The sequence below is a fragment of the Triticum aestivum genome, chromosome 3D (genome assembly GCF_018294505.1).
Source record: "Triticum aestivum cultivar Chinese Spring chromosome 3D, IWGSC CS RefSeq v2.1, whole genome shotgun sequence".
NCBI classification, from domain to species: Eukaryota; Viridiplantae; Streptophyta; class Magnoliopsida; order Poales; family Poaceae; genus Triticum; species Triticum aestivum.
The window spans coordinates 370,685,324-370,712,679 of NC_057802.1; the positions used below are offsets into that span (position 1 = coordinate 370,685,324).

The window sequence follows — 27,356 nt, forward strand, 5'->3', positions numbered from 1 at the left end:
TCCCTCTGAAGTTGGAACGAGGATTCACATAAGGGTTGATCCTCCTTCGAGAGATAAACTCAGCCAGTGGTATCTCATCCATGCCCATGGAGGGCTCCTTGTTCTTGGTGGCGGTGGTCTTGGTCCTGCGTTGGGGGGCATTGGATCCCTCTGGAGCTTCATCTTGGTTGCGTAGACGCTTGGAACCCGTGTCACGGCTGGGATTGGAACGGCGAGCAGGTGCACCGGAGCCACCACCTAAGACACAAAACACAAAAAACATGCACGAGAAGTTAGAAAGATCAATGCAAAGACCACAGCAAAACAGGTGAAACAAGTAGAACGCGCACTTGGTAATTGCCATGAGGGAGATTTGACAACAACGGTAGTACTGCTTATCTGCGCGGTACTAAAATTTTAGTGCCGCTCCTAGTCACGGTAGTACCGCGCGGTGACACGGTAGTACCGGGTCTCAGAGCGGCAGTAGAATTTTAGTGCCGCGTCTCGTGCGGTAGTACCGCTCCTGAGGAACGGTAGTACCGTACGAGCGGTAGTACCGCACGGTGTCAGATCTGAATCCCCAACTGGATCTGAGAACAACCGTGACAATGAGACGGTACTACGGTTGATTAAATCTACCATAGGACAACATATCAAGTATAATCTCTATGCATTACTACTCTCCTACATCCTACTCTTGCAAAGATTTGGCCTAAAATCTCAAGAACAACATGCATCTCCCCAAAAACCTAGAAATGAAAGAACGAACCAAGGAGAGAGGGATTTGGGGAGAAACCTTGTTCCATGGCAAGAGGAAGTGGTGGGGAACGATCCCACCGGATGGAATCCGAGGAGAGCGACCGGAGACGGAGATCCGGCGAGGGTCTCCGGCGCCGTTCTTGAGCGAGAGAGAGAGACGGCGTGGGGAGAAACAGATGAATGGGTATGGGGGAGTTGGAACTCTCCCTGCCCGCTCTTAACCCCCACGCGCCCTCGACAGCGCGGTAGTACCGCGTGTCATGGCGGTAGTACCGCCCGGGCGGAAGTACTACACCGTGGGCGGTAGTACCGCTCCCCCAGGTGGCAGTAAAAAATTACTGCCGCGCTGGGTGCGGAAGTACCGTGCGCTGCTCCTGCGGTAGTACCGTGGCAAGCCGCGGTAGTACCGTGTGCTCAAGAGGATGCATGTTTCAAGAACAAAGAAAACAAAAGGCCTTTGCATAGCAACCTTCAAGCGAACGGACACACCAAAACGCTGACACACGAGACAACACACACAAGCTCGACACGACGAAAGGAAGACAAGAGACAACAAGGACTAAAACACGCAACACAACCTCTGCAAAGAGAGGGCGGTGGCCGGAGCCACCTATGTTTGAGTCAATTGGTATGGCACCGCGAAGAATTATCCTTGGGCCCATGACCAAAACTCGTCTTTGAAGCACAAGTACCATCAACAATGGCTAATGTGGAAGAGTTGATGAATTTATGCATAATGGGGGGAGGGAGAGTTCATTGAGAGAACAACACTCCCCCTATGTCCATGCCTACACCTAAACAAGATAACAAGTTGAGTATGGTGGGGTGTGCAAGGGTTCAAGCAACATTGCTCGAATCAATGATATTTAGCTCATGCCTTAACTCGCGAAATCTTGCTTATCCAAGGGCTTCGTGAAAATATCTGCAAGGTTATCATGAGTGTTGACGTAGTTGAGCTCGACCTCCCCTCACCTAATGTGATCCCGGATGAAGTGATACCGAATCTCAATATGCTTCGTCTTGAAGTGTTGCACCGGGTTGAGAGAAATCTTGATGGCACTTTCATTATCACACCAAAGAGGCACTTTGTCACAAATGACACCGTAATCCTTTAAAGTTTGCCTCATCCAAAGAAGTTGTGCACAACAACTACCGGCGGCCACATACTCCGCTTCGGTGGACGAGAGAGACACACAATTGTGCTTCTTGGAAGACCAACTTACCAAAGAGCAACCAAGAAATTGGCACCCTCCGGAAGTGGACTTCCTATCCACTTTGTCTCCCGCCCAATCGGAATCCGAATATCCTGCAAGCTTGAAGTTTGCACCTCTTGGATACCATAAGCCAAAGTTTGGGGTATGAGCCAAATATCGAAAGATTCGCTTGACCGCCACAAAGTGGCTTTCCTTAGGTGCGGCTTGAAACCGTGCACAAATTCCCACACTCAACATGATATCTGGTCTAGATGCACAAAGGTAAAGCAAGGAGCCAATCATGGAGCGATATACCTTTTGATCCACCGCTTTACCACTGGGATCTATGTCAAGTTGGCATTTGACGGGCATTGGAGTGGAGGCCAGCTTGACATCACTTAGCTTGAATCTCTTGAGCATGTCTTGAGTATATTTGGCTTGGTTGATGAAGGTTCCTTCTCTTCTTTGCTTGACTTCGAACCCGAGAAAGAACTTCAACTCTCCCATCAAAGACATCTTGAACTCTGAGGTCATGAGAGCGGCAAATTCCTCATTGAAAGCTTTGTTAGGGGAACCAAAGATAATATCATCAACATATAGTTGGCACACAAACAACTCCCCTTTGACCTTCTTAGTAAAAAGAGTGGGGTCGATTTTCCCAACTTCAAATCCACGATCTTGCAACAACTCGGTAAGGTGGTCATACCACACACGTGGGGCTTGTTTAAGGCCATAGAGTGCCTTATCGAGTTGATACACATGATCGGAGAAGTAGGGATCCTCGAACCCGGGGGGTTGCTTGACATACACCAACTCATTAATAGGACCATTAAGAAAAGCACTCTTCACATTCATTTGTTGCAACATAAATTTATGATGAGAAGCATAAGCAATCAACAAACGAATGGATTCAAGGCGAGCAACGGGAGCAAAGGTTTCACCGTAGTTGATACCCTCAACTTGGGAGTAGCCTTGTGCTACCAATCTTGCCTTGTTGCGAACGATGGTCCCATGAGCATCTTGCTTGTTCTTGAATATCCACTTGGTTCCAATGACATTGTGGTTCCCCGTTGGCCTTGGCACCAATCTCCACACCTTGTTGTACCCAAAGTTGTTGAGTTCTTCATGCATGGCATTGAGCCAATCCGGATCTTCGAGCGCCTCATAGACCTTTTGGGGTTCAACACAAGAGACAAACGCGTGATGTTCACAATAGTTTGCTGATAGTCTACGAGTGCTTACCCCCTTTTGAATGCTTCCAATCACATTCTTCATGAGATGACCCTTGGTGGAGAGCTTGGATGCAATCTTGGCGGCAGGACGCTCCAATTCCTCCTCGGGGTGAGTCGAGGAGCGGTCATTTGATCATCTTGAGCGCCGTCTTGAGCTTGTTCTTGATCATGAGGATGCTCTTGATCTTGAACTTGCTCGGAGGAGAGAACTTGACCTTGGGCATCACTTGGTGATTCAACACCGTCTTGAGATTGATCTTGCCCTTGGTCTTGTTCATGAGGTTGAGGACCTTCACTTTGTTCTTAGGAAGCGTGTGGGCCTTGGGTTGGTGATGGCTCCACTTGAGTGGAGCATTGTCCTTCTCCTCCGGCCACAAGGGGTTCCTCAATGGGTAGGATAAAACCAACTCCCATTCTTCTTATGGCTTGAGGAGGAATTTCATCACCTACATCACAAGTGCCACTTTGCTCCACTTGGGAGCCGTTATTCTCATCAAACTCCACGTTACACGTCTCCTTAATAAGTTTCGTGGACTTATTGAGGACACGGTAAGCATGAGAGTTTGTAGCATAACCAACAAATATGCCCTCATAAGCTCTAGCCTCAAATTTAGACAACCGAACACCTTTATTGAGAATGAAACACTTACACCCGAACACCCGAAAGTACTTGAGGTTGGGCTTGTTACTGGTGAGTATCTCATATGGAGTCTTGTTCAAGCCTTTGTAGAGATAGAGCCGATTTGATGCATGAAACGCGGTGTTGATGGCTTCGGCCCAAAAGTTGTATGGAGACTTGAACTCCGCCATCATGGTCCTTGCCGCATCCATCAACGTCCGGTTCTTCCTCTCCGCTACACCATTTTGTTGAGGGGTGTATGGTGCAGAATATTGATGCTTGATCCCCTCATCACTAAGAAACTCATCCAAGGTGTAGTTCTTGAACTCGGTGCCGTTGTCACTTCTTATTGTCAAGATCTTTGCATTGTGTTGACGTTGGGCTTCATTTGCAAAGTCAATGACGATTTGTTGGGTCTCGCTCTTCCTCTTGAAGAAATATACCCAAGTGTATCTTGAATAGTCATCCACAATCACCAAGCAATACTTTCTACCCCCAAGGCTATCAAAGGATGGAGGCCCAAAGAGATCCAAGTGAAGGAGCTCCAAAGGCCTCTTCGAGTAAATGATAGTCGTGGGAGGGTGAGCCTTTTCATGTAGCTTTCCTTCGATACAAGCACTGCAAGCACGATCTTTAGCAAAACTAACATTTGTTAGTCCACGGACATGGTCCCCCTTGAGAAGACTTTGCAAAGATCTCATATTGACATGGGCTAAACGGCGATGCCAAAGCCATCCCACGTCAACTTTGGCCATTAGGCATGTCGCGGTCTTAGTGGGTCGCTCCGAAAAGTTAATCACATAGAGACCATTCTCGACATGCCCAACAAAGGCTACTTTAAGAGTCTTGCTCCACAAGATGGCCATGGTATTAACATCAAATAAAGTGGCAAAGCCCATGAGTGCAAGTTGACGAACGGAAAGTAAATTGTATGCAAGGGACTCAACAAGCATGACCTTCTCGATCGTGAGATCATGAGAAATGACAACCTTGCCAAGTCCCAATACCTTGGAGGACGAGGCATCACCCCGCTCGACATTGGTGGGCATAGATGGAATCTTGTGCACGTCCACCACCAAGTCCTTGCTTCCGGTCATACGATTTGTAGCTCCACTATCGAGCAACCATGACCCCCCACCGGAAGCAAACACCTACAAGAAATCAATGTTTGGTTTTAGGTACCCATTTTGTAATGGGTCCTTTAATGTTAGTAAGAAGGGTCTTAGGAACCCAAGTAGACCATTCAATGTACTCATAAGAAGAACCGACAAATTTGGCATAAAACATGTCCATCACTAGCACGACATAACACATAAGAAGGGTTAAAGTCGCCGGCTTTCTTGGGAGGGGTAGCATTGCCCTTCTTAGCATCACTACCCTTCACATTGTTCTTCTTCTTCTTCTTAGAAGCACTCTCTCCCTCCTTCACAAAAGTTTTCTTGAGAGGGGGAGTTCGTTTGGCCTTGTCATCCTTCTTCTTGTTCTTGGACTTGGGTGTGAACCCAATTCCTTCCTTGCCCACAACTTCCTTTTGATTGCTCAAAAGGTCATTGAGGTTCTTCTCACCTTGTATGCACGACACAAGGCCTTTCTCAAGTTGCTTCTTCAACTTTGCATTCTCCTCAACAAGATGCACATGCTCACAACATGGGTTAGTAGCATTTGCATTATCAATTAAGACCATATGAGGAAAGGTGGTCTTCTCCTTGGTTAGCTTTACTTGGAGTTGATCATGAGACTCTTTGAGACTAGCATGAGCACCCTTCAAGACCTTGTGAGCCAAGTAAATCAAACTCCTCTTTGAGTCTACCAAGATCAACCCCAAGCTTGGCCTTCTCGGAGTTTAGCACACGAGACACAACAAGAGCATGATCAAGATATTTCTTTAATTTAGCGTGGTCATCATTGTATGACTCCTCAAGAGCCAAATGAAGACCTCGCTCTTCCTCAAGAGCATTGGACAGATCCGAAATCTCATCGGCATAGTCACGACTATGCCCCTCCATCTTAGAGATGGTATCTTCGTGAGCCTCGATCATGTCATTGGCTTCACCAAGTTGTTCCAACAGAGCAACGAAGTGCTTCTTGGATTTACCCTTGAGCTTACTCATAAAAGACTCAAATTCATTCTCCTTCACATTAGACCCCCCATGTTCATCAATGCAATTCGTCAAAGAAGGATTATTAATGATGGTAGTTTTGATGTTGGGGGTTACCTTGTTGGTGGCTTTAGCCATGAGGCACTTGGCGGTGATGTTCTCATTGGGTGAGTCAAAGAGAGACACCCGTGGAGTTGTTGCAATGGCAATGGAGGCCATGGCAACCGACTCACCGTCTTCATCATCATCATCCTCATTGTACTCTTCTTGTGCCACCAACCCCTTGGGTGGAGTCTTCTTGGTGAAGTTGCTCTTGTTGGGGAAAGACTTGGCCTTGTCCTTTCGGATGAGCTTGCCACCATTGTCCTCCCTCTTCTCATAAGGACATTCCGCAACAAAGTGGCTCACATTGCCACAATTATAGCAAGTCCTCACTCGTTATTTAACCTTCGCGCCACTTGAGTTGTTCTTGTTGATGTTGGGCCTAGTGTTCTTCTTGCTCCAAAATTGCCTTGAAGTGAGAGCCATGTGTTCATGATAAGCATACTTTGTATCTTCGGGGTTGCTCTCCTCTTCTTCCTCTTCATCCTATTCTTCCACACTAACCTTGGCCTTCAATGCAAGGTTGGGCTTCTTTGCTCTTTGAGAACGTAACACCGCATTGTCGGCGGTCTTGTCCAAGATACTCATAGCCATGAACTCATCCAAAACTTCACTTGAGGACAAGGTGTGGAAATTCGGCCTTTGACGAATGACGAAGGACATGGCCTTGTGGCAAGGCATCATGGCCTTGAGGAATTTGCGCTTGATCCAATTGTCATCCGTTTCCTTGCTCCCATGATCTCGGAGTGAGAACGCGAGAGTGGTTAATCTCCGATAGAGCTCGCGAGGTTCTTCATCCTCTTTCATTGCAAACTCACCGGCTTCATCTTGCACCACTTCATAGTTGGAGCGTTGAATGCTTGCACTTCCCCTACAGAGTGAGACAACATGGCGCCATGCATCCTTGGCCATGGTGAAGGGCCGGAGATGAGCAAGATCTTCGGGTGGAATTGCATCTTGGATGATGAAGAGAGCATTCTCATTGAATTGATTATCCGCGGCTTCTCTAGGAGTGAAGTTGCCTCGGTCATGCGGATAAAAACCTTCTTCAATGATTCTCCAAAGATTAGTGTTAACATGGTTTAAATGACGCTTAAAGCGATAAACCCAAGAATCAAAGTCCTCATTTTTCACAAACTTAGGAGGAGGACCGGCATCATTTAAATGAGTGGAAGGGATCGGTCCACCATAAATAAGCAGAGGTTCCGCATGGGCAAAGATGCCGGTGCCATTTTTACCACTAGAAGAAGGAGCCTTTTCACTAGTAGCTTCCCCCTTGTCGGAGTTAGCATCCGTCACCTTGTTAGTGGGATCACCCACTTTTATCGGTGCGGTAAAAGTTTAAGCCCTTCTAAGAATTTATTAAACATGCTTTCAACCTCGGTCATCATGGAGGTTTTCATTGTGTCCAAAGCCACATTGAATTCCTCACGAGAGACCGCGGTTCCCCCATCGGCCGTAGACGAGACCGGATTCACACCGGAGTGCTCCTCCACACCGTCTACGGTGTCAACCATACTCTTCGGACAGCAAAGTCCTTAATAAAGAGACGAGGCTTTGATACCAATTGAAATTATCGATATAGTTGACTAGAGGGGGGTGAATAGGCAACTAACAATTTTTAGCTTTTCTTTACCAATTTAAACTTTGCATCAAAGTAGGTTGTCTAGATATGCAACTAGGTGTGCAACCTATATGATGCAACAACAACAAGCACACAAGCAAGCAAAGGATATAACACAAATAAGCTTGCACAACTAAAGGCACGAGATAACCAAGAGTGGAGCCGGTGAAGACGAGGATGTGTTACCGAAGTTCCTTCCTTTTGAGGGGAAGTACATCTCCGTTGGAGCGGTGTGGAGGAACAATGCTCCCCAAGAAGCCACTAGGGCCACCGTATTCTCCTCACGCCCTCACACAATGTGAGATGCAGTGATTCCACTATTGGTGCCCTTGGAGGCGGCGACCGGACCTTTACAAACAAGGTTGGGGCAATCTCCACAACTTAATTGGAGGCTCCCAACGACACCACGTAGCTTCACCACAATGGAATATGGCTCCGCGGTGACCTCAACCGTCTAGGGTGCTCAAACACCAAAGAGTAACAAGATCTGCAAGGGATTAGTGGGGGGAATCAAATTTCTCTTGGTGGAAGTGTAGATCGGGGCCTTCTCAACCAATCCCTAGAAAATCAACAAGTTTTGATTGGCTAGGGAGAGAGATCGGGCAAAAATGGAGCTTGGACCAACAATGGAGCTTGGGGATGGAAGAGGTGGTCAACTCGGAGAAGAAGACACCCCTTATATAGTGGAAGAACAAATCCAACCGTTATCCACCAACCCAGCCTGCGTAGCACGGTACTACCGCGCCAGGGACGCGGTACTACCGCAGGGCCCCCCGGTACTACCGCCTGTGCAGCAGAAACCAGACCAGCCCAGATGCAATGAAGCAGAGGGCGGTAGAACCGCTGGCGCGGTACTATCGCTCCCCCTTGCGGTACTACCGCAAGGCAGGGATAGACTAGATATTGGGAAGGCACGGACATATAAAAATACATCCGTGGCAACTTCCGCTGAGTTGGGACCTATGCAAAAATCCGACACGGTAGTACTGCAAGCCAGGAGCGGTACTACCGCGCGGGGTGTAGATGTAAAAAATTACATCCGCTCCTACTGCCGCGCATGCTGCTGAGCCAGGCCAGATCGCACGGTACTACCGCGCACCAGGCGCGGTACTACCGCGTAGGGCGTGGATGTAAAGAATTACATCCGCCCCTACTACTGCAGCCGCAGCAGCGCCTGGCCTAGGGCCACAATACTACTGCTCCAAAGGAGCGGAACTATCGTGGGCACTTGCGGTACTACCACGCCTGAGGCCGGTACTACCGCAAGGGCCTGCTGTACTACCGCTCCTAGGAGCAGTACTACCGCATGCCCCAGTTCAGCAATCACGACATTTTGCATAGACACGAAATGACGGAGGATGCTCCAAAGTGCCAAAGGAAAGGAGGTGCAAATGGAGTAGACGTGTACATGATGATTCCACCCAAACCTTTCCAAAGCGGACCCCCTCTTAATAGTACGGCTTTCCTACGACTCAAATCCACCGAAAAGAGACGTAGAGAAACGTCGTCTTCAATAGTCTTCGAGGGGCACCAAATCGTCTTGTGCCTAGTCATGATATATCTGAAATACTCAATGCACGCGATTAGTCCGCAAAAGCATTGTCATCAATCACCAAAACAACTAAGGGATAAATATGCCCTTACACAATGCCTATGAGTTTTTCACATATTGTTCTTGCTGTGTTACTATTGCTATTGCTACTGTCACAACTGCTACAAAACTTCTACTGCTGTTACCATTACCATTGCTACTGTTACCACTGCTATCAAAACTATCATATTACTGTGCTACTGATCACCGTGTTGCAGATATTTAATCTCAAGGTGTGGTTGAATTGACAACTCAACTGCTGATATTTACAAATATTCTTTGGCTCCCCTTATGTCGAATAAATAAATTTGGGTTGAATACTCCACCATCGAAAACTATTGTGATCCCCTATACTTGTGGGTTATCACGTTGCAGCGGCTACGAACGGCGGCCTGATTCCTGCAGGATGAAGCTCCCGGCGACACCGACGTCTTGCACGAGCGGAGGTGGCGGCATCCGCTCTCGGCTGCTACCCCCGGCGAGCCTCAGCTGGTGCTCCAGGCCACCCCGGGCTGCTGCTCTTGACGCCCCGTCTGTGAGGAAGGAGGGTCTATGTGGCTGCTCCGGGCTGTTGCTGCTCCCGGCCAGGAAGACAAAGTTGTATCAGTGCCAGCCAATGATTTCTTGTGTAATTGGGTGATTGTTTTCTGATATTTTCATGATTTTAGAAAAAACGCTAAACATTGCTTAGCACCGCTGTAGCAAAGCTATAGCTTCCTTAGCTGCCTGAAGAAGGCACCGCTAAACACCTTAGCCCGCTATTTAAAACATTGTGTCAAACCCACAGAGATAGCCTAGACAGAGATCACCCGAGTGGATCCACTTCCCATGGTCTCGAGTGCTTCAGCCGGTACATCTGTGCCACAAACATTCCGGCTAACTTCAGGTTGGCGACTGGGATCAGCAAGTTCACCGATGAATCAAAGTCAGAAACTTGGTTGGAAGATTACCGAGTGGCCGTCCAGATTGGTGGCGGCAACCACAATATGGCTATGAAGCATTTGCCTTTGATGCTCGAAGGGTTCGCGAGAGCCTGGCTCAACCAGCTACCTCATGGCAGCATTTACTATGACCTGGCCCGAGTGTTCGTGAAAAGTTTTGAAGGCACGTATAAACAGTCGGGTGGATTGGCAGAGCTGCAGCACTACGTGCAGAGGAACAACAAGACTCTCCAAGAGTACATCCAGCGATGGACCACTTTGCACAACACAATGGAGAATGTTAGTGAGCACCAAGCCATCTGTGCTTTCAAGGCAGGTATCAAGTACCGAGAGCTCATCCTGAAGTTTGACCGAATGGACACTCCAGCTCTGAGCCGAGTGATGGAGATAGCCAGTCGGTATACAAATGGGGAAGAAGAAGACCGAATAAGAAGCGGCAAGGGGAAGGCTGGAGAGCCCAATCAGCTTGGCAACAACTTCAGTCGAAAGCAGAAGCGTAAGGCCGACGCGGCCGACAATGTCGAGGCAGCGGCCCTGGCTGGATAGGGGAAAGGCATGGGTTTATTGAAGCAGAAGAAGGAATGGGCTGCCAAGAAGAAGAAACACTCAGAGGGTGACATACTTGATCAGCCCTGTCAAGTTCACACAAAGAAAGATGAAGATGGCAACCTGATTTTGCCAAAGCACACCACTCGGGAGTGCAGATTGCTAAAGCAAGCTATGACAGAAGACCCTTCAAATGACAAGGATCAAGACGATGACAACAGGGGGAAGAAGCCCGCTAGAGGTTATCCCACTGTGGAGAAAGTTCTGATGATTTTTCAGATGTCGAATGCAAAAGAAATCTGCGAGTGTGGGCTGTATGGCCCACTCACGGCCCCGCAAGCTAGTTACCCCTTTGGGGGTCTACCGACGCAGGATCAGATGGTAGGGTTAGTGGCCTACCGCCGGGGTTAGTGGTGGTAGCCCCTTTGCCACATAGGCACGGTCAACAGGTCTAGACGAGCGTCTACCGGGCGGTAGCCTGTTAGCTTTACCATCACTGTGTATGGTGGTAGACTAAAGGGTCAGACCGTGCAAAACTTTAAACCAGTCATTTTATGCTAAACTCAATGTTACAAGGTCAAAAGCAATGCTTTTTTTAACATGAGTAATTCGATGCTAAAATCACAAAATCAAAACAGTGATTTTGGGCTTTTGGCCCTCCCATGCGATTGATCGAAATGACATGTTATAACATTTGGGCCCGATTCTCTCTCAAAAAATAAACTGGGCCTGAGGAATCATCTATAGTCCAAATCTCCAAGAGATTCCAAGGTCCTGTCTGGCCTCTTCAACCCCACGCCGCGATCTCCCATCGTCCTCACTGAGACCGACCACTCGCCGTCGTCCCCATCCGAGCAGCAGCAGCGCGCGCGCTGGCTCTTCGGCTTTGCCTCCTCGACTTGCTCCGCAGCTTCTGCTCCACCCCCGGCTAGACGGCGCGCCTTCTCGGAGAACCTTCCTCGTTGACCTCCTCGCCTGGAGCCGCATCGCTTCTGCCGCGCTGGGCGCGGCGGCTAGCGCTACTGACTCCTGCTGGCCCTTCCCCCACCACTCGCCACCCCAACCCCACCTTTCCTCTTCTAAGACGAAACCAAGGGCCGCCACCGCGTCAGTCGATGGGAGATCGTGCCCCGCCGGCCGAGATTCGGTAAGGATCTGCACGCCCACCTGAAGACCTAGACCAAATTGCAGCCATGGAGCCGTCAGCTAAGGTAGATACGCAGCCGAAGCCGCGGCTCATCGTTCGCCTTGGCATATTCCTCGCTTCTCACCACATACTCTTCAGGTCTGCTCCCCATCTCTCCCTATTTAGCACCATGCTCAGTCATTTCCTTTTTCTTGTTCCACTGACAAAGTTCTTCGCCATTTTGTCGCCAGCGCCTTGTGCTGTTCCGCGGGCATTATCGCACTCCTCTTCCTCCCATCACTTGCAAAGAACACATACCTCTCGGAGAACGCTCTTATACCTGGTACACAATCTTCTTTTTCACCGTGGTTATTTAGATCCCCTGTACAATAGATTTGTAGTGGAGCGATCGGTACCTTAGCAAAATAGAGGGCTGAGTACGATATACCGGAGTGGCTTCCCATGGTTATGATTCAATAGTGAAGGCAAACCATCCATGTCCACTGCGTCAAGTATTCATCTTATCGTGCTAGTAGCAATTTATCAGTTCATATGTTCATGTAAGGCAAGCAGCATATGGCCGTTCAAAGACGGAACATAATGTTGATTTGGAACCTTTGCATGTAGGCTCTGCAAATCCATTGTTCTCCAGCGAGGATGTCACGGAAGCTAACAAGTTTATCAAAGGAATTGAAGCTGCAGCTGGGGAATCAAGAGGAGGAATGTAGGTTATTCTATCTAAATCCCTTGTTCTATGTTCAACTTCCTTTTCTGACAACAGTGGGTTCATCCTTATTTTTATTACGCTGAATCTGCATCCTTGTTTGTACAAATGTATGGATAGATGTGTAACGTTCAATATTTCAAGCCTGCCATTAAAGTGTTTGCCATGATGAAATCTGTGATGGTTATTCCAACAATATATAGTAATTTTATTAATGAACATACACATGGTATCCATGGAATTCTAAATTCGAAAGAGTAATGCTTGTAAACATACACACAGAATCAATTTTGTCCATATATTAGTTAAACTGACGTTGAAGACATGCCAATTTCAGATGGTGATATAACGCAAGTGAAGGGTGTCATACTGGATTGTCAAGAGTAAATAGTACAACCTCCGCCCAGAATTAACTGTCGCTGAAATGAGTGTATGTAGACGCGTTTCACTCATTTCAGCGACAGTTAATTCCGGACGGAGGGAGTAGTTCTTACCTGTGTCTGCTTTAATGTACAGTTTTATTACAAATGTCACAGGGAAATGCCAAAATTCATAGTGCAACAAATGAAAGATCTGGGTGCAGAAGTGTGTTACCACGAATTCCTCCCTCATAGCAAGCATTTTCAGCGACATACCTGTGTCTGCTTTAATTCATAGTTCTTACCTGTGTCTGCTTTAATGTACAGTTTTATTACAAATGTCACAGGGAAATGTCAAAATTCATAGTGCAACAAATGAAAGATCTGGGTGCAGAAGTGTGTTACCACGAATTCCTCCCTCATAGCAAGCATTTTCATCCTCTGAAGTTCTTTACTTCCATGACAAACGATTTGGCAGTTCGACCCAATGGCACCTATTCCAACTCTGGAACTAATACAATTGGCATTATACGAGCTCCTAGGGGTGATGGAAAAGAAGCTATAGTATTGGTTACTCCTTACAATCCTCAGAGAGTTCAGGCAAATGAAGTACTATCACTCGCACTTGGTTTCTCTGTCTTCTCCCTCTTAAGTCGAGCTGCATGGCTGTCGAAGGATATTGTGTGGTTATCTGCAGACTCGCAATTTGGGGAGTACACCGCAGTCTCTGCATGGTTAAATCAGTACCATAACCCTATGTTTGTGGGTGGTGTTAAACATGAACCTGATGGTATTGCAGAAAAGGCTGAATTTACGGATTTCAAACGTGCTGGAACGATGGCTGCTGCTCTCATATTTAAAGTTGGGGAAACTAGGAACTATGGTGATAGAGATAGTGTTACAATGTACGCGGAGGCATCTAATGGCCAAATGCCAAACTTGGACCTTCTGAATGTGGTGCACTATCTAGCTGTTCATAGACAAGGTTTTCGTGTGAACATTGAGACAATTAGTTCGTTGTTGAGTTCTGCATGGCTTAGGGCTATTGCTGAAGTGATTCATACTCTTGGGAGTATATTGAGAAAAATAAATCCTGACTGGAAGCTTGATATTACAGCCTCTGATTATGTGGAGGGGACTGCCAACCTTGCTAGCTCTATTTATAATCAGGTAATTGGACTGGGTATTTTCCATTCTATCTTAAACAACACTAGCTTTTCAACTGAACCTAATCACTTCTTGTTGGGTTTTTGTTAAAGCAGGCTCTTGGAGTGCCCACCGGATCCCATGGTGCGTTCCGTGACTATCAAGTTGATGCCGTTTCTTTAGAATTTTCACCAACATTTTATATCAGAAATGAGAATGCCAAATCGTCATTTCTTGTAAGGGGTGGAAGGTCAGTTCTTACCGGGTTACTTCAGGCTGCATTGCTATGAAATATTTCAAACGTCTTGTGATTATTGACATGTGTTGAATAGCTTAGTAAGAGGAAATATATAAGGTTAATGTTCTTGATTATCAGAGACAAGATAATTATAGACCCTGGAAGTTGTATCAATTAGCTATGGATCTTAAGACTTGGCCTGCTGATAACCTTACACTGTTATAATAGGCCTGTTCAATTCCAAAGGTTTATTTTCATTTTTCAGCAAAAGGTGCCTACTCTACATTTTATACAGCGCATGATTGAAACATAGTTTATACTGATTTGTTCAGATATTGACATGCTGCTTTTTGTTCAGGTTACTTGAAGGGGTGGTACGTTCTGTGAATAATCTGCTCGAGAAGTTCCATCAATCATTTTTCCTATATTTCCTCACAGCTCCGAGCAAGTTTATTTCAGTTGGTGTCTATATGATTCCTTTTGCACTGCTTGTGGTACCCCTCCCAATAGTTGCTGCTGCTCTTGCCGATGGCGGTAGAAAAAAGGGAAAATCAATCGATGCCAGTAAAACAAAGGGCAGTGCTGATAATCTGCAAACCGAGGGTGGATCATGGGAATGGCTTCAAGCTGCAAGAGTTCTGCTTGTTATCCAACTTTGGGCAGTGATTGTTTCACTACTACCGTACTACATTAGTCAAATTCCTGATGGTACACCAATACAAAGTTCAGTGATCTGGGTGGTGCTCGCCATTTTGACATTGATCGTCCTATATGCCATGTTTGGTTCACCATACTCTGCTGGTGTTGAATGGAAACTTCTGAAGGCCACGATGATCACTTCAATCTCAATAGGGCTGGGGCTTATGTCGATAATAAATTTCGCTACTGCTCAGCTTGGGGCGTTGATTGTGATCCCAATGTGCCTGTTTTCTCGACCGCTGAAAGCACAGCTTGGTTTGAGCTTCCTTCCACGGACAGTATTGTGTGCTTCAAATATACTTCTTGCTGTCTTTGGTTTCCCTCCAGCTGCATTGTTGATTATGAAAGGGCTGTCCAAGGGGTCCTGGACGGTAGACCTTGGAGATTTCTGGGCGTCAATGGAGTTCTTGTGGGAATGGAGTAGCGCCACGTATCTGTATCTGTTTCTTGTCCATCTTCCCTGCTGGCTTCTATGCATCCATGTCTTGCTGCATCCATGTCGCCAAGTGGGATCAAAGGTTAAGCGGGAGTAGATTGTTTGATCTGGGAATGTTTGAAGATCTAGAACAGTGTAACAGATGTGTCAATTTCTACGTTCTTCGGTTTGCTAACCTTTTTTATTATAAGAATTGCTTGTTTTTTCTGAGATGGAGAGGATCTACAGGCGACAGCGAGTGGGAGAAAATTGATCTGTCTTACAGTGTCAACTTTGCAAAACAATGTAAAACATTGATGTTCGTAAGGATGCTGGATTGTTGTGGACGCATCACAAGTAGTCCAGAGATATGTGCAAAAGCGCAAATGGTGCATCCTCAGTGGGCTGTGCAAATACAAAATCGCACATTTGCCATACAATGAAGCTATGGGAGAGAGTCATTGAGCACCGCTTAAGAAGAATGACAAGCGTGACCAAAAACCAGTTTGGTTTCATGCCTGGGAGGTCGACCATGGAAGCCATTTTCTTGGTACGACAGCTTATGGAGAGATATAGGGAGCAAAAGAAGGACTTGCATATGGTGTTCATTGACTTGGAGAAGGCCTATGATAAGATACCGCAGAATGTCATGTGGTGGGCCTTGGAGGAACACAAAGTCCCAGCAAAGTACATTACCCTCATCAAGGACATGTACGATAATGTTGTGACAAGTGTTCGAACAAGTGATGTCGACACTGATGACTTCCCGATTAAGATAGGACTGCATCAGGGGTCAGCTTTGAGCCCTTATCTTTTTGCATTGGTGATGGATGAGGTCACAAGGGATATACAAGGAGATATCCCATGGTGTATGCTCTTTGCGGATGATGTGGTGCTAGTTGACGATAGTCGGGCGGGGGTAAATAGGAAGTTAGAGTTATGGAGACAAACCTTGGAATCGAAAGGGTTTAGGCTTAGTAGGACTAAAACCGAGTACATGATGTGCGGTTTTAGTACTACTAGGTGTGAGGAGGAGGAGGTTAGCCTTGATGGTCAGGTGGTACCTCGGAAGGACACCTTTCGGTATTTGGGGTCAATGCTGCAGGAGGATGGGGGTATTGATGAAGATGTGAACCATCGGATCAAAGCTGGATGGATGAAGTGGCGCCAAGCTTCTGGCATTCTCTGTGACAAGAGAGTGCCACAAAAGCTAAAAGGCAAGTTCTACAGGACGGCGGTTCGACCCGCAATGTTGTATGGCGCTGAGTGTTGGCCGACTAAAAGGCGACATGTTCAACAGTTAGGTGTGGCGGAGATGCGTATGTTGAGATGGATGTGTGGCCACACGAGGAAGGATCGAGTCCGGAATGATGATATACGAGATAGAGTTGGGGTAGCACCAATTGAAGAGAAGCTTGTCCAACATCGTCTGAGATGGTTTGGGCATATCCAGCGCAGGCCTCCAGAAGCTCCAGTGCATAGCGGATGGCTAAAGCGTGCGGAGAATGTCAAGAGAGGGCGGGGTAGACCGAATTTGACATGGGAGGAGTCAGTTAAGAGAGACCTGAAGGATTGGGGTATCACCAAAGAGCTAGCTATGGACAGGGGTGCATGGAAGCTTGCTATCCATGTGCCAGAGCCATGAGTTGGTTGCGAGATCTTATGGGTTTCACCTCTAGCCTACCCCAACTTGCTTGGGACTAAAGGCTTTGTTGTTGTTGTTGTTGTTGTTGTTGTTGTCTGTTGCACAAAATTAATAGACAGAAGTTCCTGAACTACCTGGTCTGATTTGAACCATGAAACTGTTTATATTGAACAGTTAATTTGTTTTTAAGCATAACCTATCCTGGTTTTTAAAAGTGATTTTGTAGTTCATCATTTTCAAATTTAAACGAGAGAATCATTTGTGTAGGAAAACTTCCGAAATAATAACCTGCAAAACTAAAAGACATAAGAATTCATTCTTTTTTTTTACTGGAGCAACAATGATTCTGCATTGAAATTTATTGTCTCTCAGTTCTTTGGCACCAACCAATCGTTTCAGATTATTTTTTTGGGTCCCTTCTGAGACATAACCACTCCTCGAACCTTAAGACCGGTTCTTACCTCTAGGGTCTAAATTTTTTGTGAAAGAATTCATGTACGACATGTGGCCATTTTTGCTTTGTACAGATCATGATAACATTTTGGACAATGCTGAAATGATGCAAAACCACTTTCAAACACCTGCCTGGGGCTCAGCTTATTTTAGAAAATAAGGTATAATACAAATGATTTCAAGCTTCAAAGGCTGAGCCCAACCAAAACGCCATAGTTCGAGATTTTACCAGGCTTCTTAGAGAGAGAAAATGGGTACACTAAACCGCCTTTGCTTCCGTTTGCCTCGGTTTGCAGATTCATACTACGATCGATGCAGATTCATACTTCGATCGAACAGCTCGCAACTTTCAGCCCACCCCACTGAGCGCTTAAGCATCAAACTGTCACTGTTACATACAGAATATTGCTTTCTCCAGGTTGACACTATAAAGTAAGCATAATGAGATAGGAGATTTGGTCGAATAAACAAAAACCGCTGACTAAGATTGACCAGTAAAGCATAATATGCAATGTAACCCGAAGAAAGAAATTGTAACTCCGAGGTGCCATCTGGCTACATATAATGCAAGCTAATAAAAAGTCACAACGACCAACAAGTTCAGCAAGTATCAATATAACAGTAGACCAACGATTTTAGCGTCGCGTTCCTTCCAAAGCACTAGAATCACATCCAGAATTCTATATCAGGCCTTGGCGCTGCAGATCAGTATAGGTCTTTTTGTTGTAGATGTTTCCATCCTTATCTTCATACTCTTCTTCCAAGTCTGGCCGCCACTTGTTCTGCCCTTGCTTTGCTTGTATTCTCTCCCAGAGTGCTGTCGCTTCCTGGCAATACAAATCAGAGATGTGAAACAAAAACAATACATGACACAGCACATGTTCAATATGATTCAGATCAACTTACGGGTCAAATTTAATGACATTTTCTCCCTTTTCCCTAATTTACCTTCTTTCAGCAATTATGACTAACACTCAACAATAATTTATCTCTCTTAGTCCGAGACATTAATACAATGGACACCATGGTCTCCCTCTATTAATATCTCAGTTTCATGACTTCTATCCGTGTGACTAACCAAAGTATGGCTTACAAATTATTCAAACAAGGGGGATGCTTCATAAACCCTAAACATGGTATAGTGTCCGTCTATCCTTGAGGAAAGTTAAACTCAACTTCAAATTACTGTTTATTCCAACATTATGAAGTTCACAAAAATCTGAAGCAAGCAAAAGGCATGACTATCAGTTTAAAAAAACTAAGTTACAGGCACTTGCTCACAATGCACACTACCCTGAGCCCGAGAAGAATATTTTCCAAACATTATCCTAAAGACAGGACTGCAAGCAAGAGATCACATAAACAAGACAACAGAAAAACAGCAGGTGTACCTTGATGGATGTAATTTCATTGAAGTTCTTAGTATTAGGAATGCCAAGGCATCGCATCCCATGCTGATGGCGCCACTCCTTGAAATGGCGCTCATAAGCCCTTCGCCCCCAGTAACTGTGGTTACCACATATTTCACACTTGAATTCCTGACAAGAAATAGTTAAAACATTAGACATCTAGTACCAAATTTGATGCTGATATCTGGGCATATAATAGAAATGATGCTATTGATGTTCAAGTCGAGTCTAATATTTGACAACAGGTAAAACACAATAAATATAGATGAAACTATGTGCAAGCTATCAAACATTAAAATTTAGCATTCATTTTTGGAAACATACCATTCTGTAGCTCCAAACATCATATTGATAGTAGTATTAAAGAAAGATAAAGTCATAAAAATGTGAGCCTTTATTTGTTGGTCGACAGTTCCTCAAATTACAGAACATATATAATTAGTTGACACCCAGCAAAGCTGATCCAAGATCAAGTAGTTGATATAAATAATATAGGCGCATTTGGTTCGCTACCACACATTGCCACATCTAACAGTGTCAAACTGTGGCAAGCCACAAAAATTGTGACTAACAAATTGATGGCCATCTCTTGAGCAATGTTTGGCTAGAAATGTGCCACTGAATGTGGGGTTACAAGACTAAGAAAGTATGGCATGACAAGAGTTTGGCAATGAAGTCATACTAGCCTAACTAGGTTAACTTACACGTAGCATGTCATGCTATACAACCGTACATGCCCTATACAGGTTGCCACTGCCCATCAGCAATTAATTGGCGGTCACAAACATTAGGTGACTATCTATACATTCATGTAGGAAGAACATGTAATAAAATGACATGGGAATATTCAGCAAAACAGTAAGATGAGCTATTGACGTAGACTGAAGGCAAAAAAAAGTATTGATAAATGATACTGACTAATTAAGCTGTTAGCGATAAGAGAAGGCCAGTTACCTGACCAAGACCGTGAAGCTTATAGAGCCAATAAGGGATAGGTTTCCCGTCCCAGCCCATTGGTAACTTGAGGGGGTTGTAGATTTGTTGGTCTTCATCATCACTTTCACTATCAGCTTGTACTTCTTCCTATAAGAAGTCACAGAAGATAGAAGTTCAGATAAACAGAACAGTACTTTACTAAACAGAAGAAAATGTAAGTAAGTTGAAGTTAAGGGAGAAACTAAGTACCTCTTCCCGCTCTGCTTCCATTTCTTCATAGGTCAAGGTCAGCTTCTTCTCCGCATTTTCCTTTGTTCTTACAATGACCTGCACACAAAAAAAGATAGACATAAAATTATAAGAACATGTCGTGAACAATGCTGATGACCCGTAGTCCTACCAAGATAAAAGGTAACTTTGTAAACTATACCACGAAAAGTAGATCATGCTAGAATTCCATACACATGGAAACACTGGTTTGAAATCTAGGAGCTTCTGGTTCACCAATGATCACTTTCGTAGGGAACATGATAGAAAAGGTGCATCATGGCATTGGTGACAGCAGCACTCAGGCGATGGCAACTTTTGCTATTGTCTTCATTATAGATGAAGTTCAATTATTTTGTTCACTTGCTATATACATCATGCCGAGGATCACTTTTAGATAGGTTGATAAATGTTGAGATTCTAGGGTAAGTTAGGATATAATGGTCCCAGTACTTCTATTCACGACCATCCTATATTCCTAACCTATGCACAAATAAACCAAAAGATGGCTCATTACATGGAGGGAGCATCTGCAAGGGATATTAGCCTATCCTAGCACAAGGCCATTCCTCAAACTGTGATTATGACCTTACTAACCGACCCATGCTGAAATGGATAATTGACTGCACATGTTACTGCACAACACATAAAAGGAATAAGAGCTGACCTCATCGAGAATCTCACATAAGCGCTTCATCTTCATTTCAATCAAAGCAATTTCCTTCTTCAAATCATCACCTTTGGCAAAATGCTTACGATCCAGCTTTTCCAAGGGTGTATGCTGCAAAAGTATGGCCATGATAATAAATTTAGAACTGATAAATAGCCATAAAAACAATAAAATTAGCAACAGCCTTTGGTAGTCACCTTCAGCAAGAAAAGTCGCTCAGCACGCTGTTGAACAGTGCCACCACCCTTCAATCCACGAGCAGTTAAAGCCTGGAAAAAAATGTTATTACATAAGGCCATTTCAAGTACGAAGTAAAATAGAACCTGAACTATGTTACAAGATCAAACCTCCTTCAACTTTTCCGGACCAAGCTCTACAAGCTCTTCAACAGTACTGTAGTAATCAAGGTCTACTGCAGACTCTTGCAACACAGATTCTTTCTCTGTGCCCTTATTCTCCCATCCAGGAACTTCGCCATTGATCCACTGTTCTTCAAACTCACTTTCCAACTGCACAAGTATAGATACTATTTGCTAGTCAGTCGTCACTCATCAGTTATCATGGAAGTGCGAACCTATATGTGGATGATAGTGGTTCTTTCTAGCTCTATGTTAAACTTGTATTCTCAACCCACCACCAGCAATGATACAATTAATCATAACAGTGATAGATAATGGGTGAGATCTGCTTAAAGTATTCCCTCCGTCCACGATCTGCTTAAAAGTATTACCTCCGTCCACGAATAAGTGTACATATAGAAATTTTAGGGCAGAATATGAAGCGAGCTAGAAAATGCATTGGAAAGATGCAAGGCACCATCTCTCTCCTCTTCAATTACCCCACCCCCAATGAGCTAAGTGCATGTAGAAAGTGAGGAGACCATGCGTTGAATGTTATTGGTCTTGATTACCGTGTGATGAGAGAGAAGCATTTTTTTCTACTTTAAAGTGCATTGGGAAGATAGAAGTACACTCTTTTGTGGACAAAATTTGAATGCCAAACGTACACTTATTCATGGACGGAGGGAGTATATAACAAGTGTCAAGTGATGCACTATGTCATCACATAAGCAGGTGTGAGCACAGACCACAGAAGAAAGACAGTATACTTGAATGTACAAAGAGGATTGACCTTTGTAAAAATCTTCTCAATATCTTGCAACGGTTCTGTACGATACAGAAATGACATCAGATATTCCAAAATATGCTCCAAATATTCTTTGTATGGCCTGCGAAATTGAAGAAAATGGAAGATAGATCATCTTTACAGAAATGTATGGACTTCAAAAATATATGGTTGACCAAATAAATGTTAGACATGTTAATAGTAAATTTTAGTTAATCCCATATACTTGAATACAGATCTTACTACGACCCCACCACTCTATAGTAATTACCTGTTATGTTTAATGAACACGGTGTTCTTAGTTTAATAAACAGATTGCAGTGGAAAAGAGGGAATTCAGGGACAACGGACAAAACTAATACTCCCTCCGTTCCAGAATATAATGTGTATCGATTTCCATGCAAGTCAACCATTTGAATGTTTGACCAAGATTATACAATAAAATAACAACATCTTCAATACCTAATAGATAAAATATGAAACTACTTTTCATGATGGATCAAATGAAAGAAATTTCGTATTGTGGATATTGATATATTTTTCTAAAAACTCGGTCAAACATGCACTCGTTTCACTTTTGAAAAAACAAATACACCTTATATAAAGGAACGGAGGGAGTACTTATTAGTAACTTGAGATTCATGTACAACCTATATCTCCTTGTATATTAGAGATTCCAGCTCCATGCAAAGGGAAGGGGAATCCTAACATGACTAATCCTGACCTGATAAAAACCTATCAATCTGGTATTCAGCTCATCAGGATGAAGAAGTGGTGTGGTAATGCCATCGGGAGTGGCATCCAGCAAGAAGGTAGTAGGCTTGGCTGGTGCTAGAGGTACAAGGGCGATCCCGTCCAGTGTGGGGAACATCATTGGCGCAAGTTAATTTGGAGGAGGTTTGGATGGAAAGAGGCAGTGGGTGACTCAAGTACAACCTAGAAATTGGGTGAATGGGGCTAACGTTACTTTGTGTCATGAGCTTTTCATCATGGGCACTGGTATTCGACGGGGTTGTTACTGCATGCGACAGATTTTTCGGATTTCCATTTCCTTAGTTTATAGCATCCATCACATGATTATTTTGTTGCTACCATACCGAATACCAATAAAACTGGATTGGCTGGGAAGGTATGCCTTTTGGGGTTCCATTTGGTCAGGAATTGGCCATTCTAGTTCTAACCAACACAAGATGAAATCAAGGGAAATATATCTAAGATGGATGTAGAATTTTGAGATAAGCTCACGCCAGGAGATATGTTATTGGTCTTAGAGAAAACGCTGATAACATACCTGGTAGCTTTTAGATTATGTGCGATTTTTTCAGTCTGAGCAAAAGTGCCAACGTATGCTGAGTATTCCATTAGTGATCCAAACTTGGAATTTATGAACTCGTTGTAGAGCTCATGTAGGTCCAAGTACCGGCCAAATGCTTCCTATCAAAACACAGAGCAAGAACATTAGCAAACTTAAAAGTGACTGCGATTAGAACAGCATACGCCAACGGGATGAACGTGCAATGTGGATTAGAACTACATGATAATGCAAACAGTAACAATAAATGAGCAGTAATTGGTTCTCAAGTTATCAAGCTCCATCTAGTATCTTGTCATTAACCTAAATCTTACCATGCATAGCACCGTGATCCTACAAGAGGAATCAAATAACCCTGCAGAAATTAAAATACACGTATCACAATAGAGATACCCTCGAGTTCAAGACTGCTGCAGTAAAATGGAAAACAAGGCTGCTACTTGACGCTAAAATGTTCTTAGCAGACATTATTAATGATTTACCCCAACTTTGGCACTTAATATAATCAGCTAAGTAGTTCTTAGCAGACAGACTTTATTGATGATTTACATCAACGTTGGCACTTAATAATCAGCTAAGTATGGCAGAACGAAGCAGTGCTAGACAATTTAGAAAAAGGCATCCAGATGAGGTTGCCATGAATTTCACTTCTCAAAAAAGGAATATATAAACATAGGTAAGTAAAGAAAATCAAGTAAACATGGCTTAGGATAATCAAGTAAAGAAAATCAGATCAACCACAATATGGCTTAGGATAAAACAGTGCACAAATCATCGCAAGCAGGATTATCCAAGTGAAAATTATACTGGACAGTACCTCGCCAGTGAATTCAATAGCTGGTTCCTCCTTTAGTAGCTCCTCATAATCATCAGTTTCACTGACGAAACGGGCAGAGTGATTCCGTCTATGGTAATCACGAATCTGCAAGCATGCAACAAACTGTAAATGAAAGAATAATCACCACTGAAGAAATAGTATAAGTTCAAGTTTTCCAATAACACTCAGTTCTGATCTGCCTCACGTGTGTCAACCAGAGGGTCATGGTTGAGATGAAGTGCAGGATAACATAACCCGAAAATTCACCAGTGTGTATGTAGTGTAATTTCCAAGTAGGATTGCTAGAAAACATGTTCTAATCTTATTATTTGGCTTTCTGAGGGTTGTCATGTCGTCAAGAAAATCTAGATAGTCACTGAATAATTTGGTTTCCTATCATCCAGATTTTGGTGCAAGGATCCGAGATCAAATTATTAAAAAGAACTACACCCTCCGTGTACTAAATTAGAGACACTTAATATGGAACGGAGGGAGTACCAACTAAACAACGATAGCATGGAATGTTTTTGTCGGTGCATGAACTGCAGCATCCACCGCCTGGCTAGCATTTTGCCACTTTAAACTGTCTGATTCCATGGCGTGCTTAAGTGATTCTTGGGCAGAGTCAGACGGGCTACAGTTGATTATTTACCTCTTTCAGCCTTTCATAGTACTTGGGGAAGATGTCACTTTGCACCGGCGCGGTAAGATGGGTGGAGATCTCATCCTTCCTAGCACCGTCCTTGTCTTCATAGATTTCCACCTAATTAAGAAAGTCATATTAGCAAAAATTGCATTAGAAAGAAAAACAGACGATTCCCAAAACAACAAAAACGGGGAAATAGAAGCACGAAAATAAAAGTCCTAAGATAATCCAATGAGTTTATCTACGCTCGCCCACATCTTATAAAAATAAGGCCGAAAAATCAATTTATCTAGCTCGAGTTCCGAATTCCCCAGATTTAGCACGGGTCGACCAACGCCAAACCATAACAGGTGGAGCTAACACACAGGCAACCCTAGGCATCTCAATTCAAGATGTCGCAAATGACATGGAACAAAACCAATCCTAACCGACAGAAAGCAGAGATGCGACACGGCCAAGCTCTGGCCACGGCAGACAAGCATTACACGAAAGGTACAGCCACTAAATCAGGCGCGAAACCCTAGATAGACAGGAGGAGGAGGGGCGTACCAGCTTGTCGGAAGTGGAGACGACGAGATCGAGCATGTGGCGGACGCGGTGGGACTGGAAGAGGCGGTCGCGCGCGTTGGCGGGGTCGCGCTGCAGCTCGCGCACCGCCAGGCGCTCTAACCGCTCGAGGTCCTCGTGCGCCGCCCGCGTGGCCTCCAGCACAGACGACGCCATGGCTGCCGCTTCAGCTAGGGCGCCCTAACCCTCTCCTCTGCCGGTACCCCGTGTGGTACCAACAGAGCCCGGGGGTCACGCTGCGCGCAGAGTCTGGGAGCGGCGAGGGGGGCCGGGAGGGGAGAGCGTCGTGGCTAGGGTTTTGAGATTTCGCGGCCGGGGACGGACTGTCGGGAGGACGAGCCGTTCTCACGGCTCGGGTAATCGGGTTCGTCTATTTCTCCCTCGTAGCGAGAGGGGGCGAGCGCTCGCTCAAGTTTTTCGCCGTCGTGCCGCTCGCGTGCTGGGCCGGCCCATCAGTTAACTCCCTGTGCAACTTACACATAAACTCCATCACCAGGAAATTTTGGGAGCAACTAGTTAACGAGCGCTCCTTCGGGAGCCTCGCAACGATCAACGTCACTTGGCGCGCTCTCAGCCATTCGCCACGTGTCGCGCTCTGGACGCTCCCTCCAGATTTTGTTTTTTTATTTTTCCGCACGCGTTTTCGGCTTTTTAAACGGTTTTTTCCCGGATTTTTTCGACGTTTTGGTTTTTCCCCGGTCTTCCTTAGCGTTTTCTCCAAAAAAAAATACGCGAAAAAACGCGTTTACTTTTTTTTCTTTCGTGAAAAGTCATATTTTTTTCGTGAGAGGCACGGTTGTGCTTTAGCGAGAGTCACGGCCGTGCCTTTCGGAAACGAAAAAAACGCGTTTTCTATTTTTTTTCTTTCGCGAGAGTCACGGTTTTACTTCTGCGAGAGGCACGATTGTGCTTTCGTGAGAGTCACGGCCGTGCCTCTCGAAAAGGGAAAAACAAAACGCGTTTTCTGTTTTATTTTCTTTCGCGAGAGTCACGGTTTTGCTTCCGCGAGAGGCACGGTTGTGCTTTTGCGAGAGTCACGGCCGTGCCTCTCGGAAAGGGAAAAACAAAACGCGTTTTCTGTTTTTTTTCGCGAGAGTCACGGTTTTTCTTCTGCGAGAGGCACGGTTGTGCTTTTGCGAGAGTCAGGGCCGTGCCTCTCGGAAAGGGAAAAAATACACGTTTTCTGTTTTTTTTCGAGAGTCACGGTTTTGCTTTTGCCAGAGGCACGGTTGTGCTTTCGCGAGAGTCACGGGTGTGCCTCTTTTGGAAAGGGAAAAAACACGTTTTTTGTTTTTTTTTTTCCACGAGAGTCACGGTTTTGCTTCCACGAGAGGCACGGTTGTGATTTCGCCAGAGGCACGGGCGTGCCTCTTTCGGAAAGGGAAAAAACCGTGCTCCTGGTTTGGTTTTTTCGTCCGTTTTTTTCATGAAAAAAAGTTCGTCAAAACCTATCAACATGGGATCTAGTTTTGAAGATCTCGACGCGAGGAATCCAATGGTGAAAACGGTTTGAGATTTGGACGCACAGTTTAAGAGATAAAACGTTTTGAATAAACGAATCTACGAAAAAAGGGAAAACTCCCAGGTTGCGACAAGTGGCGCGCTGTATGTGCGCCACTTGTCGTGACCTGGGAAGATGGAGTGTTCTTTGCAACGAGTACTCCTTAATTAGTGATTTCGAAAAAATTTGGTGGGGATGCAAGGAGGGGCAACGGAAACCGGCAAACCCTATTTGACGCTCGATTTTTTTTTTGAGGTGTAACCAGGGATTTTATTCAAAATACAGAATGTCTGGGATACAAATAATGTCTGGAACTCTTCCTAGCCACACATGACGGCCAACATCAAGAGTTGATGCAGCCTTTGCTAAATTATGAGCTTCACTATTTGACTCTCTAGGTTCGAAACGGAAAATAACATCCTTAAAATCTTTCCTAGTATGAACTATCTCTTTCAAGATGAAAGCATAGGTGGATGCTACACCTCTAGCTATGTTTGTGACAACTTCAAGACAGTCTGAACCAATCACTAAACATTGGACATGCAAATCTTTTGCTAAAGCAAGTGCTTCATTACAGGCGTGAGCTTCCAAGCTAGCTGGATCCACCAATCCATCA

At 44.9% G+C, this 27,356-nt stretch overlaps 2 protein-coding genes across 3 annotated transcripts; one reads left to right on the top strand and one right to left on the bottom strand.

Annotated features, from left to right (window-relative positions):
* The first annotated feature begins 11,440 nt into the window (after window positions 1-11,440).
* On the top strand, window positions 11,441-15,757 carry LOC123078964 (glycosylphosphatidylinositol anchor attachment 1 protein). Of its 2 annotated transcripts, XM_044501624.1 has the most exons (6): window positions 11,441-11,970; window positions 12,063-12,154; window positions 12,439-12,535; window positions 13,242-14,064; window positions 14,157-14,290; window positions 14,637-15,757. In XM_044501624.1, the coding sequence occupies exons 1-6, from the start codon at window positions 11,879-11,881 to the stop codon at window positions 15,508-15,510; spliced, it is 2,112 nt and encodes a 703-aa protein (XP_044357559.1). In that variant the 5' UTR covers window positions 11,441-11,878; the 3' UTR covers window positions 15,511-15,757. The 2 variants fall into 2 exon arrangements, with proteins under 2 accessions (XP_044357559.1, XP_044357560.1); XM_044501625.1 differs by lacking the exon at window positions 11,441-11,970 and having other exon boundaries at window positions 13,222-14,064.
* Window positions 15,758-17,954: 2,197 nt separating this feature from the next.
* On the bottom strand, window positions 17,955-25,595 carry LOC123078965 (splicing factor SF3a60 homolog). The gene is made up of 12 exons (XM_044501626.1): window positions 25,222-25,595; window positions 24,679-24,789; window positions 24,027-24,131; window positions 23,189-23,331; window positions 21,904-22,000; window positions 21,120-21,281; window positions 20,970-21,041; window positions 20,770-20,883; window positions 20,085-20,162; window positions 19,854-19,982; window positions 18,882-19,028; window positions 17,955-18,317 (listed from the first exon to the last, which is right to left on the bottom strand). The coding sequence occupies exons 1-12, from the start codon at window positions 25,393-25,395 to the stop codon at window positions 18,171-18,173; spliced, it is 1,479 nt and encodes a 492-aa protein (XP_044357561.1). The 5' UTR covers window positions 25,396-25,595; the 3' UTR covers window positions 17,955-18,170.
* Window positions 25,596-27,356: the final 1,761 nt, after the last annotated feature.